Source organism: Sinocyclocheilus rhinocerous, unplaced genomic scaffold, assembly GCF_001515625.1.
Source record: "Sinocyclocheilus rhinocerous isolate Xijiao unplaced genomic scaffold, SAMN03320098_v1.1 scaffold860, whole genome shotgun sequence".
Classification (NCBI taxonomy): domain Eukaryota; kingdom Metazoa; phylum Chordata; class Actinopteri; order Cypriniformes; family Cyprinidae; genus Sinocyclocheilus; species Sinocyclocheilus rhinocerous.
In genome coordinates, this window is record NW_015638565.1 from 1,574,170 (window position 1) to 1,596,450 (window position 22,281).

Below are 22,281 nucleotides of genomic sequence, written 5' to 3' on the forward strand. Positions count from 1 at the left end.
TTTGCTATAAAAAAATAAATAATTAAAAAAAACTGCAGCCTTGGTGAGCGTAAGAGACTTAAAAAACCTTACCAACCCCAAACTTTTGAATGGTAGCCTACAAGTACATACATGTTCAACAATTTTGGAATTTTCCATTTCAGGCCATAGTAATAGTTTTGGAAGTTGATAAAGTTAATGTGGCACCTAACCATGTTAAAACCAAGAAACCAGGCCACACAATAGAAAAAATATCCACTGCCAAAATGGCAAAAGAACAAAAACACAGCAAGGTTCAACTTCAACCCGAGTACAATTTTGTAAGTGCTGACAGGAGCTGCATCCTACATTGCACCTGTTAAATAATAGATTGATTCATTGTGAGACACGACAGTCTGAAAGCCAACTCACCGTCATTCTTATAACTAAATAATGAAGCCGTTTATGTGATGAATACAACCGACAACAGGCAAACTGAAAGCGTTGAATAAGACAAGTAAAGATTGGGTGAACTTTAAAAACCACACACTTACTGTAACCCCACACCACTCGCATCTCATGCCAGCCAGGGTGTCCGAAGAACTGCAGGTGCGACGACACACCTCACAGCGGGCACCTGAGGACATGTTCCCCTCCCGCCAGTGGTGCTGGTACGTGTCCTATCAGAGCAGGAGGGGATGATGGGTTAGGAATAACCATGTGGCCAATAACACAATCTAGAGCAAAAATAAAGCTAGGGAATGTGATTAACCCAGGACATGCTCCTGGATCAACATCTGTGTTACGCTTCTTATCAACCTATCATTTCCCTTCAAGTTTAGGGGTAGGATAAAGTTTGATCTATAATTAGAAATGATCCAATTATATAATTCTATTTCTAAGTAAGTAAATCTAATTATAAGACGATCATATTCTAATAAAGTAAATTATCTTGAGTACTAGGGAATAATTTCAGTCTTCAAACTTGTTTGACTAATGTGGTGATTTTTTGCCCTTTACACCTTTTCACGTCTCAGATGTTTCTAAGAGGATGCACTATATATAATTATTATCCATCACTTAGGTGGACGGGCTTGTAAATTTTCCATCTCTCTTTTTTGTCAGTAAAATGTTGTAACGCTCTGTATTTGTGACATTTACATCACAACTTCAGTGGCAAAAGCTCTTTGTTTCATCAATCACTGTGTTTTTTTTATTTTTTTTTTATTCTGCCTCTTGTAAGGTGAAAATGTAAAAGAAAACAGGCTGCAACCTTGCAATCTAGTCACCCATTTCAATAAACCACATCCTATGAATTATTCCACTAGAGTAAACTTGGAGTTTCTTGTTTTTCTCTCCAATTCTCACTTATGTCACAACCTATTTTCTCAAGGGGAAATACAATTATATTTCTTTTTTTTTCAATTCTAATCCCTATTAGAATCCTTTGCTGTGGGAGCGTTTCTGAAGTATAGAAAAGTCCAGATAAGTATCTGTCAAAATGCCAGAAATCATTTTGCATTGTACATCAATTGCTTTATTTGGTAAATTATGTAACATGTTCAGTTAATGCAAGCTCTAATTTATGAAATAAAACAATTTATGTTAATTTATATTTATATAATAAAAGCAAGTGGAGGTCAGCCATGGTTTTATTCTCTGGTGTACTGGCTTTAGTCAGGTTAATACATCAGTAGATGGTGCAGTCCTGGTTCTCATACTCACAACGTCTTGCCCTCCATCTTGGTGGCAGACACGACAGTCGCTAACGCTGAACGGGGCACAGTCGCTGTGAACGTGTAGCTCACACACTGAAAGACATGTGAGGTGAGGTTACTGAAAGATCATGGAGTCTCTTTGTATGATTTATCCACTAAGCAAACATGAGGCAGAACAGTTGGTAAATACATTTTTATTTCCATAGGACAGAGGAAATGTGATGAACTAGTACTGCCTGTGAGGTGTTACAGGTCTGCTAGAGGAAAAAGTCACTGAACTCATGTTGCTGTAACAAATGTTTTGAGTGGGCGTGGGAATTAAAGACCGACTTTTCTTCTGAGCTTCATTTGCGCCTTTTGTAAGCACAGAGAGAGGAAGAGAAATAGAAAGAGAGAGTTGGAGTGCAATGTTTTTCTTAGAATTCAGCCCACTGCAAAAGGCCATTCTGCCATTTCCACGGCAACAGCTGCTTTCCAAACAGGGACGACCAGCACAGACAAATGAGCAATAACAGAATTTTAAAAAATTTAATAAAATAAAAGACCAAGATGGTTTGAGGAAACAGAAGAAACAAAAAAGGTTTCAGAGAAAACATTGAGAGAATCTGATTATTAAAATAAGGCAGAAAGGCCGTTGAGCACAGAAGACAACCATAACACTGTGGGGGGGAAAAACCTGCTTTAATCTGCCTAGTTTCATCCATTAAGCTTGTTTAAGCTTGGGTTGCTGGCCTGGCTATGCTAGTTTAGTTGGTCAAAGAACTGAAAGAACTGTAAAAAACACCTCTAAAACCAGCAAAACAAAACAGCTTGAACAGCAAACCATCTTAAAGGGATAGTTCACCCAAAAATGAAAATTCTGTCATTAATTACTCACTCTCATGACATTCCAAACTCATAAGACCTTTATTCAGCTTTGGAGCACAAATTAAGATATTTTTGATGAAATCTGAGAGCTTTCTGACCCTGCATAGACAGCAATGCAGCTACCACGTTCAAAGCCCATAAAGGTAGTAAGAACATCATTAAAATAGTCCATGTGACATCAGTTGTTCAACCATAATGTTATGAAGCTTTGAGTTACGTGCGCAGACAAAAATAACAACTTTAGTTTTTTTGAGCACAAACAATTGCTCTCATCGCTTCATAAAACCACTGATGTCACAGACTATTTTATCGATGTTCTTACTACCTTTCTGGGCCTTGAGCGTGGTAGTTGCACTGCTGTCTATGCAGGGTCAGAAAGCTCTTGGATTTCATCAAAAATATCTTAATTTTTGTTCTGAAGATGAACGAAGGTCTTACAGGTTTGGAACAACATGAGAGTGAGTAATTAATGACAGAATTTTCATTTTTGGGTGAACTATCCCTTTAATGTGTATCAGCAAGGAAAACATATCTAACCAACAGCAACTGACAGACTTTCAATAGGCCACACCTACACCTTTCTAGCAATTATGGTTCTTTTCCCAAAAGACCACTTTTAAGTCGAGACTGTAATTTAATTTAACTAACATTTTCCACCCTCTCTCTGACCCTTATAATTAAACAGACTGCTTTTGCTACTATAGCTTTAAAGGGACAGTTCAACCAAAAAAAAGAAATTCTTTCATCATTTATTCACTCTATATTTTGAAGAATGATGGTAACCAAACAGTTTTAGTTTACTTCCATAGTATAGACACACACACACACACACAAAAAAAAAATCTTCTTTTACGTTCCACTGAAAAAAGATGGTCATACAGGTTTGGAACAACAAGAGGGAGAGCAAATCATGACAGAATTTTAATTTGGGTGAACTATCCCTTTAAGACAAAAAATTACTTCTGTTATGATTGACTAACCTATTTGCATTTGAAATGCATTCATTCTGGCAGAAAAATGGTCAGAATTGAGCCCAAATTTGTTTATTTGGACAGGTTTGGTTAGGCCTGTCGCAATAATCAATATCGACTTATCGCACAATATATGTACATGACCTCAATCATTTTTGGTGACGCAATATATCGCCCATTATATTTACTTAAAAATTAATGTCACCGTGTTTTTTACATTCCACTTCCACCTGTGTCTTTTGCAGCTTCTCGTACATAACGTGGTACACATCTCGTACTATTGCGCACAGTGGTCAAATTTAAAATCTGCAGATATGGTCTTGTTTAGGGATCTGGCTGATAAGTAGTGATTGTTTTTCAGCAATTGTGTGCGCCCTTAATTTACAGAGAAAAGAAGGTCAGGGAAAAATCTGTAGATGGAAAAATCTCCATACATGCTCTTTGTGCATTTTTCTTTTTTTCTAATTGTTACTTTGCACTTTTTGTTAGAAAATGTTCATTTACTATTTATTCAGGTTTTTTAAGGTATCTAATATTTTGATACTTAATTTCCATGATCTAAATATTTTTTAAAATTAAAAGTTTGTTCTCATTTGGAAGTGTGTAGGCCTTCTTGCATTATTATGCTGTTACATTAAGATTATATATTCAGTGGCATAAAATGGTCTTTAAAATGACAATAATATCACTTATCGCAATTATTTCTGGGGCAATATATCGCACAACAAAAAGATGTTATCGTGACAGGCCTAGGTTTGGTATTCTGCTTGTGGCAAAGTCAGCTCATGTCTTGTGATCAATGCCCTTAAATAAAGTGATTGGAATCATTACTAGGGTGAAAACATCCTGATGCCATCATACTGTAGAAAAAAAAACACACACACCTTCACAGCGCAGAGCTGAACTGCCTTCCAGATGCTTTCGGCAAACACAACAGAACCTCTTCTTCTGGCCGGCGGGACCGAAACAGTGCGCTACAGGAACCTATACCACAAACAAGGAGAAAAATGATTAATACAATAAATCTGAGACTTGCACTGCCTTCAAGTGCACCAGCAAAACTCGTACCTCCGAGTCAGGCGTTCGTTATTACAACAGGTCATGCGTTCAAGTCGGAATCATAACATTGAAGTATCTAAAAAACAAAACAAAATAATGATATTGTGAACATCTATTATTCACAATATAATTTTTTTGTTTTGTTTTCAGCTACTGATTACATCTAAAAAATATTAATTTCTATCACTTAAGTATACATGGCATCACAGCTGTATGTGAAGCAAACCGTGAATATTAAGTGATTAACACCATGTGCAAAAGACTTGGTTTTCACTAACTGATCTCTATATGGATTAAAGATACAATATCACCTATATTATAGATCAGTGTTTCCGCCATGTTTCAAATCGACACAGCCCTGCCAACATCACAACTCGGCAACTTGTGCATCATCTAGAATTCTGAGTTTCCCATTTGTAAATACAACTTTGATTGGTCATTCATGCGCTTGAAACTTGTCATTACAATATTTCCAACTCTACTTGAAGGGCACATTGCACTGAAACTGAAACTAACTCACACGGTTATGTTCACATTGTCTGGGAGGTCTGATTCACTTTAACAAATCATTAGGTGTCAAAGAACAGGTTCAAAATGATTCAGTGATCTGTTTGAGTCATTTCCAGGCCCACAAGAAATCTACACCCTACTCAGTAGATTTCTCGGGTTCTGCAGTTTAACACATGTTGCCATGTTTTGAGATTTTATCTCAAAAACCCCAAGGAAATGTGTCGGCATATTTCATCTGTGCCTAGTCATCTGCATACCATTTTACCTAAAGTTCTCAGTTTTGCAAACCAGTTTGACAGAGTCATTAAAAATAACTGGTTTATTCTAACTATTTAATCACAAATCAGACATGACTAATGGGCTAGTCATGTGCCAGTAAGCACGCGATCTGTATGTACCTCTGTGTGACATCACTTCCTGTTAGAGTGGCGTGAATGGTGGGAAAGCACAGGGATGCACGAACTTCCTTCCTGTCTGGGGGAGGGGAGTAGAAATGTAGAGGGCATTTAGAATTTAAATAGCTGATGTCTTTTCTTTTTGACCTCATGTACCAGCAAAGAACTCAAGATTCCCCATGGAAATGAATAATAGGATCTGATTGTGTTGCAGACTAGGGCTGCACGATATATCGAAATTATCGAAATATCGCAATATGCATATCGCAAGGGCGTGCGATATCTGAATCACTTTAATAATAGGCTACTTAAATCAAAACGTTGCAAAAGGTCAAAGTTTTAGTTCGACGCATATAGCAGAGAATTGCTTGACGTTAAAAAGAGTTCAGTGCAATAAGTTGCAGAAAACAACTCCTTGCCGTCTCGTCTTGCTGCCTGACTCACACCTGAAGCGCGCGCACAAGCCGTATCTCGCGCAGCGCGCACACACAGAGAGAGACGTGTTTCAGACAGCGCGCGAATACCGAGTTGATTCGTCTTTCGCATCTCCTCCTCATGTTTGAACAGACACATACACACAGAAACATACACACAAATTATGTCAATAGTACCCGTCTCGACGATCATTCTCGTAAATGCAGTCAGTTATGTTTTAAATGAATGTAAACAGCTGAGAAAGAAATCGGATGTGTATCATTTATACTGGATCCGTGCAGTCGGATTTAAAGGGACAGCAGCCTTTTTAATTCATACAAAATTTCTGTATCTGAATACTACTGTTTATTTTATCTATGCTTGTAACGTGCATTTCTTTTTTTTTTACTGACTGCTCACTTGCCTTTAATCATGTTTGAACTTTCTCAGACTATAGGTTTTGCTGTGGTATATGAAGAAGTACTTAAAGTGTATGGAAAGCAAAGATATGAATGATATAAAATTAGTGTCATTAATTTTTTTTGTTTGTATGTTCCACACTGATGTTAAAATGACATTTTCTGATTTGTAATCGCACAGCCCTATTGCAGACCATAAAGAACCACCTAAAAAAGGAAAGTTTCAATGTATAGCGTTTGTCAAAATAACAGAATATAGAACAAGAAGTGCCATATACCACATGGGCCATTCGTAGAAGTCTAGTTTCAGCTTACAGTAAATAAGTACATTCAGATCAGTGACCGTAATACAACACTGAAACCTAATCTTTCCTCTGTGAGTGCATTCAAGCATTATATTTAAAGGCATTTAACCTGTTTAAACAAACATATGCAATTTAAATGCACTCAAAGAAAAGCCAAATGGTCTGTGAGTGGTTCTCCTTTTCCTTTCACACATTTACTTCCTATAGAAGCCCGCTTTACATCTAACATGCAATTTTGGTTGATCATTTCATAATCAGATAGCACATGAACACTTGAAAAACTAAGTATAATGTACTGTGATCGGATCAAGGAAACCGCATTTGGATCATTATTGAATACAAAAAAAAAAATTTCCATTTTGCACCAATGCATCATTATTAATTTTCAAATGATTCTGGATCGATCCACACAAATTCAGCATTTGATTTAAAAAAAAAAAGAAAAAGTATACATAAGACAAAATGGTATGTGTCTGCAGCAGCATGTATACTGTAAAACAGTGCATTTACACTGAAAACAAGAAAAAATCAGATGCACTGAGAATCACTTTGGAATTGGACTGTGACTGATTATAATGAATCAAATGGAATCACAAAGTACGTAAAGATACCCACTTGTAACTGGAAATAGAATCCAGCTAAATAACATCCAGGATACAACTTTAATGTGAGCCTGGCTGGAGCTTTCAAAGACCCAGAGCAAATTGTTCTGATATAGTGAAGGGATGCAGTGACAAATCCCAGCCGGGCTGTCTTGTTGCGTGTGTCCATCTGTAACGACTGATTTCACGGGAACACGTTCTGAATCACACAGCAGATTGTGACCGCACAGAAACAGGGGAGGAGATATCAGCCTTTCTGCCTTCTCCTTCCCATTTCCTCTCTCTTGAACGGGCAGCACTGTGCCTGCTCTGGATAAATATCTCCAGGTCTTTGGCTGCTTGATGTGCAGGTTGGTAAATAATTCTACAAACACTTTGGTGGGCTGGTGAATAAGTGGTTAGAGGGGTGTTCTGTTACCAAACCAATCGTCCAAGATGTCTGGGTGAGTAAAATCTAGAGAGACATACTGATCTTCATTCGCCATGCTACAAAAAAACATCCTTGTAATTCTCCCACACAGGAAAAACTCCCTTTAATTGGCGGAAAACTCCCTTTAGGATGTCTATGCTGCTGAACATTTCCATTAAGCATTCTTAAAGGTGAAGTGTGTCATTTTTTCCCCATCCCAGTTTCTCATACCCAGCTAAAATTCAGAGAACACTATAAAGAAACACTGTGAAACTAAATTAGTTTGAGCGTGTTTTTGAAAGAAGCCTCTCATGCTCACCAAGGCTGTATTTATTTGATAAAAATACAGTAAGAATAGTAATATTGTAGCAAAAATTATTACAATTTAAAATAACTGTTTTCTATTTTAATATATTTTAATATGTAATTTATTCATGGGATGGCAAAGCTGATTTTTCAGCATTCATCACTTCAGTGTCACATGATCCTCCAGAAATCATTCTTCTATTTTGTGCTCAAGAAACAGTATTAAGATCAATGTTTAAAACAGTTAGCTGCTTAATATTTTTTGTGGAAACCATGTTTTTCAGGATTATTTGATAAATTGAAAGTTCAAAAGAACATTTATTTGAAATAAAAATATTTTGCATTTTAAATGTCTTTGCTTTCACTTTTGATTAATTTAATGCATCTATGCTAAATAACATTTTTAATTAGTAGCTATTAAAAAAGTATATACCCCAAACTTATCTAACCTCAAATAGTCTATACTATTATTAAAGGGATGGTTCACCCAAAAATGAAAATTCTGTCATCATTTACTCCAAAACAAACAGTTGACGGTAACCGTTGCTGTCCATAGTATTTTTTTCCATACCCTTAACAAAATAATAGAAGCAAAGGTGCCTCTTTGATGGTACTGGACCAAGCTGTTTTACCCCTAAAAGCTAAAGTACCTAAAAGTACTGCAAAAAGGCAGGGGACTGTGCAGCTAGGAAGACCTGTCAACATCAGTGGAAAAAAAAAATGAAGTGACATTTAGGGGCTGACGTTCTCACGACAGAACACAGCACAGTGTACGATGGGATAGATTAGGTGCTTCACTCAGTATTTGGATATATGGCTTGAGAGAAGAAAAATAGCTTGACATTTGCTCAAGCAAATCAGGCTATTTAGATGCTTGTGAAGGAGCCAGATATCGAACTCGCTGATGTCTGTGAGCTCAAAGACACGGAACAGCTGTTTAGAAGCCTGGACTGCCAACATTTTCATAATGCTGAGAAATGTCATGAGCCAAAATACAGCCACTGCACAGAAAATACCTCAACTCTAGGGACAAAAATATAATTCCACATAATACAAAGGAAAATATGGCGAGGTTTTGTGTTTAAGGTTGCCGAAGTAATCAAATCTTTGATGATGAGGCCCCATACAAGCACACACAATTTAGATGCGAAGGAGCCAGAAATCGAACTCGCTGATGTCTGTGAGCTCAAAGACACGGAACAGCTGTTTAGAAGCCTGGACTGCCAACATTTTCATAATGCTGAGAAATGTCACGAGCCAAAATACAGCCACTGCACAGAAAATACCTCAACTCTAGGGACAAAAATATAATTCCACATAATACAAAGGAAAATATGGCGAGGTTTTGTGTTTAAGGTTGCCGAAGTAATCAAATCTTTGATGATGAGGCCCCATACAAGCACACACACACACATCTCCCTCTCCGTGGCAGTCGTGGCCTAATGGTTAGAGAGTCGGACCTGAGAGAGAGAGCCGCAGCAAAAATGGCTGCCCACTGCTCTGGGTGGGTGAGTGTGTGTGTGTGTGTGTGTGTGTTCACTACTCACTGCTGAGTGTGTGCTCTTGGATGGGTTAAATGCAGAGCACAAATTATGAGTATTGGACACCACTTCACTTCTCTCCATCTCTCTCTCTCTCTCTCTCTCTCACACACACACACACACACACCCTACGGCATGTGTCCTTGAGCTGCACATCCTCACTGGCTCTTGGCCTCCCAGGGGAGTCACTACAGTAGACTGCAGAGCATCCTACCGGACGTGACCTCGTTTCCTGTCATTAGCCCAGCTCTCTGATCCCAAAGTGATTGGCAGCAAAAATGGCTGCCCACTGCTCTGTGGCTAGACTGGCTACTGCTGAGGTACTCTACTAAAATTGAAATAGTGCTTTTGGAAAAATGGATGGAAAAATTATGCTTGGTTTTGCTAGTCTTTATATGTAATACATAAATCTTTCACTCTTTTTGTTGTTTTGATTGATATTCATATTATCGATTAAGATTCGTGATTCATCAAACCTAAATTGTGAGTAATTACTTTAAAGTAGGGCTGCACGATAAATCGCATGCGATGTTTAACGCGCATCTTATCAGTAAAGCCGGTTCTTTAATCAGCGGTAAATCTCCATCACCTGCGGGCTTTCACATTGAGCAGCATTAACTACACAGAGCCGTTGTTCACTGACGAGCTGCGCCAAACCACGTTCATATTCGCGCGATTTTTTTGCGCAGCTCGTCAGTGAACAACGGCTCTGTTTAGTTAATGCTGCTCAATGTGAAAGCCCGCAGGTGATGGAGATTTACCGCTGATTAAAGAACCGGCTTTCTGACAAGATGCGCGTTAAATATCGCATGCGATTTATCGTGCAGCCCTACTTTAAAGACAACATCAAATTAAAAATGACTAAATTTATGTCTCTAATAAATGTCCCTGGCAGTGGTTATTGCTAACTAAAACTAAAATTATTAACTGAATTAATAATTGAAATAAAGCTGAAATAAAATAAAATACAAAACCTAAACTCAAAAAAACTTTACAGAAAATTAGAAATAATAATAATGTTTCCAAGTAAGTTTAATAATAAATTAAAAATAAATCAAAGCTAAACATTTTTTTTAAAGTACTAATAAAAATGTCAAAAGCACAGAAAAAAAATACTAAAACTTAAACAAAAATTACAAAGGAAACTAAAACTATAAAAATAAAAGCTACTATAATACATAATATAATAGATACTATAATAGCATATAAATACTACAGGGTTTATGCAGGTTTTATAATGATAAAGTTAAGACCAAGTAAAAGAATAAATTGAATGGAACAATGTCAATATTTATAAGAAAATTATAAAATGAGGTAAGTTTATGACTAAAACAATAACACATATCTGCCAATAGTCTCAATCAGCTTAATTCCAAGGTTTTCATACCCCCATAGCCATATTTGTTCTTGCTTTATGCATAAACTCACATATTTATATATATATATATATTTTTTTTTATTATTTCTCAGAAAAGAAGACTTAATGTTCAATTTGCATCAAGTAAATGTATCTTGATGTTTAGATATTTGTACTGGAAAACAAAACAAAAATACTATAGAAGATATTCTTTTTTTTTTTTTTTTAGTGCATGCAACATTTAATGCCATGATTTTACGAATTTAGGACTTTCTGCTCAGATTTAAGACCTTTTTAGGCCTTAATTTGTGGAAGGCGAATTAAGACTTTTTAAGACCTTTTTAAGACTCACAGAAACCCTGCACTAAAACAACACTGATCCCTTATTGTACATGTTTCAACAGTGCAAGTTATTCTACAGACTTCATTACTTCATTAAATTTACTTTCGCTAACCCTTAAATGACCTTACTTTTCCACTAACATAACCCTACATTTTACCTTGCCAATATGTTTTGTCTCATAAGGAAATCTGTCACATTTCAGAAGTTAAATGTGTTGTGTGCGCATGATTTCTTGATTTCAAATTTATTAAACAAATTATTTCCACTTATTCACAATAAGTGATACATAACTATTAAAAACTTTTTCGAGTCTTAAAGGAACAGTAGTATATTACTTTTTACTGTAACGCAGTAATATAACGCATTACTAATAAAATTTGGGTAATATTATTACTCGTTACAATCTCAGTAACGCAAGTTACAACAATATTCTAACTCAAAATTAAGTGGTGAATTTACTAACACCGCAAAACAGCACCAGAGGAAAAAACTCCGTGGGTAAAATAGTTTGTCTATTTCCTGTTGCTGGAATTAGATTAACTAAAAATAACAAAATCTGTTTTTATTAAATCATAGACTATATATAAAATGAATGAATATGCAAAATATTTGACTTACATAGCCCAATTAACAGATTAACAAAACGAAAGGAAAAGACTGAGAGATATGCTGCTGAGTTTGGTTCATATGCTATTTGTGTGGCGCTGCGCTCTACGAAAGTCCACAGAAAGGAAACCGAGATGACCGAAATTAAAGTAAACACATTGCAGTTTCGAATGATCTGTATGACCAAAAATGACGGAGTATTTTTGCGCCGGCGCTTCATGCACACACATAGCCTACAGCATTGCAAACGTTGCAGCTCATTATCAAAATAAAATACAGTCAACCAAACATATAGATACACTGGTTAATTTAAATAGTGCATACTGCGTAGTACAATCCGTGCCGTTCAGCTTGAGCTCAGGCCAAACACACATTTGCTCATGTGAAGAGGATGTTTTTTTAAGCGCGTTAAGTAAGCCAGGTTTACATAATAAAAGTTTAGCATTCAAATACATTGCAAATATGGACTCATTTAATTGGATTAATGCCGAATGAGAGCGGTAGGCTGTGCGAGAGTGCCGTTTGCTTTCAGTTTCGCATTGAATTAGCCTAATTTTGGCTTGTTTAGCAACTTATATTTTTCATTCTTTTCTTCTGAAACCGTTCAAAATAGCCTATAGGCTAGGTATTGTGTTTATTGTTTGTACATTATAACATTTCGCTTTATTTACCGGTGTTATTTATGAATGTAATAATGCGGTTTGTGCTTATCTGTGTTTAACCTAAACTACAACGTAACAATGTAGACCTACATAGCCTACCAGTATCTAAATATGATTTTATAATTTTATGCTATATAGACCTACCACATCACCCTCCACTGGATGTAGAATGAGCAGCCAGCAATAAACTACATTTTGGCATTTTATAATACTAATGTGGATATTTTGGTGAAAGTAACTCAAAAGTAACTCAAAAGTAGTGTAACGCATTACAATTCAGAGACAGTAATATTGTAACGTAACTAATTACTTTCAAAAGACAGTAACTAGTAATATATAATGTATTACATTTTGGAAGTAACTTGCCCAACACTGTAAAGGACATATTCTCGATTTTCAGTAATAACAGTGTCGAATGGCTGCAACTGTTGTGTTCGTATTTCCTCAGATGCAGTTGTCACAAGTTGTCGAGGAACGAGGAATACAGGCGTGAGATTCAAATAGTGCTGGGCGGTATACCGGTTCATACCGAATACCGGTGTTTATTTTTGTTATGATACAAATTTTTTAAATACCGCAATACACTTAAACAACGTTCGGAACGCGACACTGTTTGAAAGGGGTCCCTTTTCACTGTTGCACTGTGGTGAGAGAACAGCTGTATGTGTTACTAAGCGTGAAAGTTCGAAACTGAAGCTGTAGAACTAATAGAACGTGATACATAACACAAGATAATAACCGACAAAGAACAGAATCAGGACTACACACATGGTAAATGAGGGAACTAAACAGGAACAGCTGGACGTGGATTAACTAATCAGAAACTATGGTAACTAATGAGAGCTCATAACAGACATGACAGGAACTGAACTAAACTGAACATAATCGTGACATTGGTTCAGTGAGGTTGTTGAGTAAAGGTTAATGGAGCAGTTGGCTCGGATACTGACTCACTCCTACAACACCCACCTACCCCCACACACACACACACACACAGAGCTGAGAAAAGTCTTCAGCCAGTAAAACAATTTTTAAAAAGTCACATCCATTTCCTTTTCAAACTGAAGACATCAGTCTTCCAGCCAAAGAAACTAGAAAAAGAGAATAAAAACACTGCATGCACTTTCTTGTTTGTCTCTGCATGCATTATGTATGAAGGCAAACTTCCAGAAGAGTCTCTGAAGGCCTGTCTTTCATTCAGACCAGTGGTTTCTGTTCCACCTCATTATGTGGCATGGTGCTTGACTCAGCCTCCTGTCATGCCCTGCGGCTGCTCTGATGCAATTGGCCAGTTTGTGGAGATGGTCCTCACTGCAGAACACAAGATCCAGGGGGCGAGGTTGGATCCAGATCCAACTCCTCCCACCTTACCAGTGAGGTTGTTGAGTAAAGGTTAATGGAGCAGTTGGCTCGGATACTGTCACTCTCCTACAACACCCACCTACCCCCACACACACACACACACAGAGCTGAGAAAAGTCTTCAGCCAGTAAAACAATTTTTAAAAAGTCACATCCATTTCCTTTTCAAACTGAAGACATCAGTCTTCCAGCCAAAGAAACTAGAAAAAGAGAATAAAAACACTGCATGCACTTTCTTGTTTGTCTCTGCATGCATTATGTATGAAGGCAAACTTCCAGAAGAGTCTCTGAAGGCCTGTCTTTCATTCAGACCAGTGGTTTCTGTTCCACCTCATTATGTGGCATGGTGCTTGACTCAGCCTCCTGTCATGCCCTGCGGCTGCTCTGATGCAATTGGCCAGTTTGTGGAGATGGTCCTCACTGCAGAACACAAGATCCAGGGGGCGAGGTTGGATCCAGATCCAACTCCTCCCACCTTACATATACCTAAACCTACCCGTCTCCACCCCCTGATCCCTAAACCCACCCATCTCCACCCCCTGGATGTGGATCCAACCCCGCCCCCTGGATCTTTGTTCTGAGTGAGGGGCTACTGAGTCTGTGTCACCTCTGTGCCATTTGGCTAAAGCGAGGCAGACTTTTCTCGCTGTGAACTGAGCCCTGATGCGGCAACACATGTAGCATCAGCACATTGAGAGGATGCAGTTTCCAAGCAGCGAGCATCTCATGAGGTTACTTTATCATATGCTGTTAACCAGAACTGTTCATTGTTTCATGTTAAATGTACATCCTGTTTTATATTTAGCAGATTTTCTTCAAGCCAAAGCAACTCTTCAAAGCCTTTTTGTATATCTGATTGATACAATCAATACATAAAGGACAGTTTAGTCATTATTATGGAAAAAAAAATCCTTATTAAAAATCCCACTTATTACATTCCAGTCCCAATTAATTAATTACCTTTTAAATGACAAATAAATAAATACATGGACATGAGTTCCTGATTTTAATCTAATTATTTAATCTAACTATTTAATCTTTAATCTAGTAAAAATTTGTCCATTACAATGTCACAAATAACTGGTTTAGCAATCAGACAAGCACAGTTGTCATTGTTAACTAAAACAAAAACGAATAAAAATTTTTTTCAATAATTGAAATAAAGCTTAAATAAAATAAGATATAAATATTAGATGAAAAAAAACAAACAATGAAAATAAATAAATAAAAAAATTTAAGCTATACAGAAATATAAAACAAAAATAAAATATACAACAAATATATAGAATTGTTTAGAAATTAATATAGAATATAAATATAGAAACATATAGAAATAAAAAACACACTATACACACAAGTATTTATTCTATGGACTAATTAGCTAGCTACTGTACGACATTTAGCCACAATGTCACACATCAAGATTGATACAAAATACATTAAAGTATCACCAGCAAGTTACTATGAACAATGGTGAAAATTTTTTTTGACCATCCCAAATGTGACTAGCAAACAGAATAAAATATTCTAGAGCAAAGTGTAACAAACCACATCAGCATGCCAACACAATATGTTCATATCACCAAGGCCACTGCTAAAATTCATAGGGATTGGGACAAAATTTGTATAAGTGGGCCTCCTCACCCCGTGCACGGGACAATGATGGCCCTGCATTATATCCGTTAGGGATGTAACGGTATGAAAATTTCATATCACGGTTATAGTGACCAAAGTTATCACGATTATCAATATTATCACGGTTTTGTTAAAATTAGATGAACATGTTCAAAAAGAACTGATACACACACTGAACTAACAGTGGGGGGTGGTCACGAAGATGACTGAGAAAAATTTGATGCGTTTCCCCCTTTTGCAGCGACTTTCTTCTTGCAAGATCAGCAGACAGGGTGACCGTCCTCGATTAAATTGCCTTCAGGACTCTTGTAAAAGCCAAAATACGACCAGACCACCGATTTGGTCCTCTTAGATGGCTGAAAAATCTCCCGAGCGCTGTCACTGCCTTCCGCCATTTCGTCTCGTGCAAAAAACAACAACATTGCATGCTGCTTCTGCGTCAGACTGATGCTGGCTGGACAGGATTTACCGCGAGTTTTCAAAAGCGCGATAATCAAATACGGTTTTGATGATAATTCAATTTTAAACGATAATACTAACCGTCAGGGCATTTTATCGTGATTTATCGTGAAACCGTTAATCGTTCCATCCCTAATATCCGTACATAGGGATAAGCAACTATAGACTGGGTTTATAATCAGTAGTGAGTACACTGAGAGAGAGAAAAAACTTCCGTTCTAGGCTGTTATGATAAAGCTCTAGATTGCTAGAAGAGCTGCTATCAAAAGGCACAAAGGCTGGCTGACACTTGGCCTTCACGAAAGACCACAACACGACTGGAAGTCATCAGTAATTCATTATGAAGGCTGGACAAAGGGCTACACTGACTGCTGTGTCACTGAGCAAAACGGTTCCAGTCAGTATATGAGGACTAAATAATTCAATGGAGATTCAGGGTGTAATGCACTTCCTGTTTGTAATGCAAAGCCACGGATAAGACAGGTAAAGCATCAACTGCTAATTATGATCATTCTTGCATGATCATACGCTGCAAAACAGCTTGATCATTCTTCATTAACAGCATGATTGTTCAAGACTTTTCATCAAGAGCATCCATCCAGCGTTGTGATGCCTCAATAATGCTGTTAGTGAAAGCAACCTGGTCTTGCCTTATAAGTGTAATATCCAATAAGGGTGAATCGCATAAGATCATGTCCAAGTTACATTCACAAAAAAAGAAAACATATTTTGTACAAAGACAACGAAGCACATTTTTTTAATAAAACCATTATAACCTTTTTTTTCTCAATGTATTTAGATGTTTGACTTTAAGAATAATTTAAGTTTATTTTATTTAAAATGTATTTATATTTTTATTTTAATAATATTTAAAATGTTTTTATTTAAAATATTTATTATGTTTTTTTATTTAAAAATTTCCATTAGATTCTCACGTTTGTAATGGAGTGTTTTTACTGATAAATGCAAAATAAAAAGTAACACTATAATATAATAAAAGTCTCAAAGGTGAAGAATCATACAACTTTTTAAATATGACCTGATTATGTTTTTTTACAAGTTTCATGAGATCTACCCATAAAGTTAATGTTTGTCTACCCTGTCATATGTGGCATGTTTTACTCACCTGAACTTGTGTGGGAGCCATACAGGAACACATGGTCCTGACGTGCTTCAAACACTTCTCATGTGACATGAAGTTACACACTGCAGGGGAAAAAAAGAGAGAGATTTAGTGCAGGCCACAGAATTATGGTGCATTATGTTGCCAAGATATGTGGCTTCAGCAGCTTAAGCAAAAAGAAAACTTGCCATTCTTTCTCAGCAGTCCACTCTCAGCCCAGTGTACCATGTCGTAATTTTCACAATTCAGAACTGAATTCAGTGCATAATAAATCTTTTATAATACCAAAATGAATTGCAAAATAGTGGTCAACCTATGACTAGGTGAAATTTCACAAAGATTGTCAAACATCAAGCAACAGCATTTACTGCTCAAGAGAACAATTTGCACGAAAGACAAGAGCACTGACCGCTGGATCGTTGTGTGCCCAATTTAAGGTGCTGTCAGAGCCCACTTTGGCCCTCAGTACAGACTGAACCTCACTTATGCACTTGTTGCTTTTCATGCTTACCAGAGACAGGAAGTGATCTTGGTGGTCAGGCAGAGCTCCTCTCACTATCACAACCACAAGAGCAAGGAAAACATTCTAAAGTTTACTGTACCACAGACGCATTCTCACGCACACTCTAAAGCCCACCACTCTTGTGAAATCAGAAACAGTTAGAAACCACATGCACATGCTGTTAAGGAAATCACAAAGTCTGTTCAACACAAACCTTTGTCATATGAACCCATGAAACTGTTTTAGCAACATTTTTGTTAAGTCTAACATGCAAAACACAAGTGACAGAATATGTAGCTGGAGTTTCACCTCATGTTAATTCCAAAATCTATAGAAAGTCAGTGGAGAATTCTAGGGGTGCACGTGCACACACATTTTGACCACCGAAAATTAAAAAGTAATTTTGGGAAAAAAAAAAAACTAATTAAAATTAGAATGACAACATATACCTTTACCGTATAAACTGTCTTTCTGTTTTTAATGATTTTTTTCTAAATTCTCTCAATTTAATTTTCAATGACCAAAATTTCAATGACAACTGTATTTTGCAACTGTTACCATAAAGAGTTATTTCTACCTGATTTAACCCATATATATTGATTTAGTTTGAATAAGTGAATATATTTAGGTTGATTCGGTGATGTTAAAAATATTTCTGACTTGAATAAAACCAGTTAATTTAGATACCATTTTACTATTTTAATGTTATCGTTTTTCATTCACAGTAGGCCAAATATCTTTGGATTTTGAATTATTCCGTTTTAATCATAATTAAATAGTACCGTAATGTAAATAGTTGTGCATGCACAATTGAAATACTTATTAAAAATATATTTAAAACATACTTGGATTTTCCAAGATAGACCTCTTGTTTACAAGCCGATTAATAATTGCTTAATGCGTTATATCCAAAAATAATGTAGAAAGCTATTTTATGGACATCTTGATATTTAGAATTTGATTAATGTAATACTGACTTTAAACAAGACTGCTATGCAAAACTTTAAAAATTGATAGAGCATATTTTTAAAGCCACACCAATTAAAATAATTTAGTACAAAGACTTAAATTACTATTATATTTTTACATAATATTTTTTTTACATTATAGAATGGTCAATTATACCAACTAGTGACTAATTTAAAGGGGTCATATGATGCGATTTCAAGTTTTCCTTTCTCTTTGGAGTGTTACAAGCTGATTGTGCATAGATAAGATCCCTGAAGTTGCAAAGACTAAAGTCTCAAAACCAAAGAGATATTCTTTATAAAAGTTAAGACTCTGCCACGCCCCCCTAAAACGGCTCCACTTTTCGTGTTCGAACAAGAATTTCCATTTCTGTGCATCAGTATACCATAATGCACATATTTTGCTTTCAAGTATTTATGTGAATTTAGTTTTCACTAAAATAAGTCCTAATTTTAGAAATTAAGTACGTCTTGTTTATCTGCATTATATCAGTCGATCATAACAAAAGACTATAGTCATGTCTTGCATTTAAAAACAGCACTCATGAATACAATTTAATAAGTATGTTAATTCATTAGTCTAAGCCTGACATGTTACTAGTCTCTTCACCAATGCAATAAACACAATACGAATGACAATGTAGAGCATGCGTGTGTTTATGTTCTACTCTCTCTTGGTCCATCTGGCTACAGCATCCAGCCTGCCGCCTTGCTCCACTGGACTATGTGTTGCCATGCCAACCTGGAAGAGTCGATCACGACTTCACTGCAGCAACATTACGTAACAGAAACGTCTCATTTCTGCCTAACTCTGCCTGGTAACATCCACATGTGTCAGTCAACATCTGCTTTCCAGCCCTGCCAATCTCACGGCCACATAAATCCAGTCCACTTGTCTCTAAAGTAATGCTGCTCGAATCTGCCAGAATCATTCATACAGGGCCTGTAGTGAAACCCTGGTGAACAGCATAACATAGTGGATTAAAATCCACCTAGGAAACAGCAACAGGCTTTAAAAGGGCAAGACTGGTCTAGTTTTCAATCACTCTATGTGCATGAGGAAAAAACATGTTTTACATATAGAAATCAGATGGAAGGGTATTTGGCTCCATTATGATTATTTTGCTGTCATTTTCACATAAAAAATTAAAACATACAGCTCAGCATCATTGTGATAAATTCTCATAAAGATTCAAAAGAAATCAGTTCAGCCATAGATTATACTCTGGCTGGTCTTTAGAGAGGATACTCTATCACAGATTCTGCAAAGCCAAGAGTTACTAACCCAGAACTGAATACAAAAGGAGATAAAACTGGTGCTTTTCCCCCATGCACTACAATAAATAAAAGCTTCATAAATGACACAAAAGCATCATAAAAGTTGTCCATATGACTCATGTACTATGTATTCCGAAATCATACTCTGTATTGCAAATTTAAGTTTTTATTCATTGAAAAGACTGGTATCCACCCTAACTTGCATTCATCAGAGTTTATGAGAGAAGAAGTGAATGAGTCATTCACTAAATGACCTAATCCAGTAGTCAAGTTCAATTCACTTATTCAATTATTTGTTTGCAGCCATTGCAGTCAAATATTGATTTGCTCATTACACAAAGATACTGTATGACTTCTGAAAACTTGGAATATACTCGAAGAGTCATATGAACCACAGCTATGGTTCTTTTGTATCTTTTTTTTTTTCCGTCTTAATTCATTGTAAGCTGGGCTGTCGGTTGTACTCTTGAATCCTGCAAAAGGAAATCATTGAGCCATTACCACTGGGCATCACTGAGGTTTGTTCAGAAGGACTGCTTTGGATTAAAGTCTAATCTAACATGCTAAACAACTACTTGCTTATTTGTAACTCAAATAAGCAGCTCTGTAAAGAAAAACACATATGGTAAACATCTAACTGACTGAAGTGAGAATAGTACAGATCTTCTCACACTGTCACCAGCCTCCATCAGTTGGAACTCATCAAAGTGTCCTCCTGCACATGACCAGCCAATCACGGATTCCTGTCCAACAGGAGGAGTGTGTCGGATCGATCTGCATCAATCTGTCTTCCCCAGTTAGTATACAAGCTAGCCTATTCGATCATTCTTTCGAGAGGGAGGTGTGGAGGAGAGAGAGAGAAATGCTGGACTTCCTGCATGCTTTTTTTTTTTTTTTTAAACATTACCTTCTTCATTCCTTCGCTTTCCAGGACGGCACATGCACCGATCATAATCTGTCAATCAAAACTGTCAATCAAACTGGTATGAGAAAATTCTATTTGAAACCAAATCAGATGCGTTCACTTTAAAAGAAATGGTTAAGTGATGTAAAATCCATTAAACGGTCAACTGACAAATATTGTTTATTTAAGAGTATTCATTCAGCACTATCATATATATCGCATATGCATTTTTCACCTCTAAGCAGCATTAAACAGTCTGTAAAGACACCTAAATACCACTTCAAAAGCGCTTCTGTACCACCTTTTCGGTGTAAATTTAGCATAAGGGAATTTAAAGACGCTTTGTTGACATTGCTTTGCTGAATGGAACCTGCCGACCAAGTGAATCCATAAAGCATCTTACCTTCACAAACAAACCCGACAATCCCCCATATGAAGTCGCTGCAGTGATGGCAGAAGGTCGGTTTGGTCAGGGTCACTCTCCGAAAGCAGTGTCCGGGAGCGTTAACCGAATACCGCGCCTTTGAACCGGGCGACTGCTGCGTCCTTTTTCTCCTGGGTCCGGGGCTCGAGCTCGGGCTGTCGTGCTTCACCCGACCGCTGTCTGCCATCTCTGTCACTTACAATGTAAATCCAGTGCAAACCCCCAAAATAAAAGGCACCACTAGGTTGGCTGTTGTGTAAGTCACATACGTGATTTAGCAGTTATGTTAAACCCAATCGAGTCATCGCTGAATAAAGTGAATGTTTCTTCTCTCCCGCTTCAGGGAATTAAAAAGAGTCGGAAACGCGCCGTTTGGCCACAATGTATCGCGTATTAAAAAGAGTCGGAAACGCGCCGTTTGGCCACAATGTATCAATGTACCAGAGTGTCTGTACGTTCCAATCAAAGCGCGTGTGTTAGTTACTGTGAGAGCTTCACGATCTGACCATCAAACTCAATAAATATGCCAGTCTGCCTTTATCGACGAAAACCAGCAGTCTGCCAATGCAGGAAGGGAAAATAAATCCACCGCGTCCACATATATGATGTGCCTGCTGTTTATCCTTTACGCTGCTTTCCACTTTCTCACCACGGGAGATGTTCACCTCACCAACACAAGCGCCTGTAACTTCCGCCTGTAGTAGTGATCCGGCCAGAGGGAAACACACACAAAAGCTTCACAGCAGGAGCCTCAGTTATGGCAAGCCGTTTTAATATGTAATAGGCCTATTTATATTAAATCTATCTATGATACTAGTACTTGCTTTTTAAAGTTAGCCTACTCTTAAATGGGTTATATGATGCGATTTCAATTTTTCCTTTCTCTTTGGAGTGTTACAAGCTCTTGGTGCATAAAGAAGATCTGTAAAGTTGCAAAGACTAAAGTCTCAAATCCAAAGAGATATTCTTTATAAAAGTTAAGACTTTTCCACGCCCTCGTAAAATGCCTCGTTTAAACACGCCCCCACATGTCTACGTCACTGTGTGGGAAGATTTGCATAACACCGCCCAAATGTTCACGCAAAGAAAGAAGGCGTAACTTTTATTCTGGCAGTAGTATTGTTGCTGATAATTCTAATAATAAATCAGCATATTAGAATGATTTCTGAAGATCATGTGACACTT

General features: G+C 37.0%; 1 protein-coding gene across 1 annotated transcript in view; it reads right to left on the reverse strand.

Annotated features, from left to right (window-relative positions):
- Positions 1-21,808, reverse strand: part of LOC107749781 (diacylglycerol kinase theta-like) — a 39,045-nt gene extending 17,237 nt beyond the window's left edge. Inside the window, exons 1-5 of the mRNA XM_016564955.1 lie at positions 21,076-21,808; positions 17,024-17,103; positions 4,399-4,498; positions 1,684-1,769; positions 513-638 (exon numbers count right to left, since the gene is read on the reverse strand). Coding sequence (XP_016420441.1) covers positions 513-638; positions 1,684-1,769; positions 4,399-4,498; positions 17,024-17,103; positions 21,076-21,283 — 600 coding nt within the window. The 5' untranslated portion in view covers positions 21,284-21,808. The remainder of the gene's footprint in view (positions 1-512; positions 639-1,683; positions 1,770-4,398; positions 4,499-17,023; positions 17,104-21,075) is intronic.
- Between the last annotated feature and the right edge of the window lie 473 nt (positions 21,809-22,281).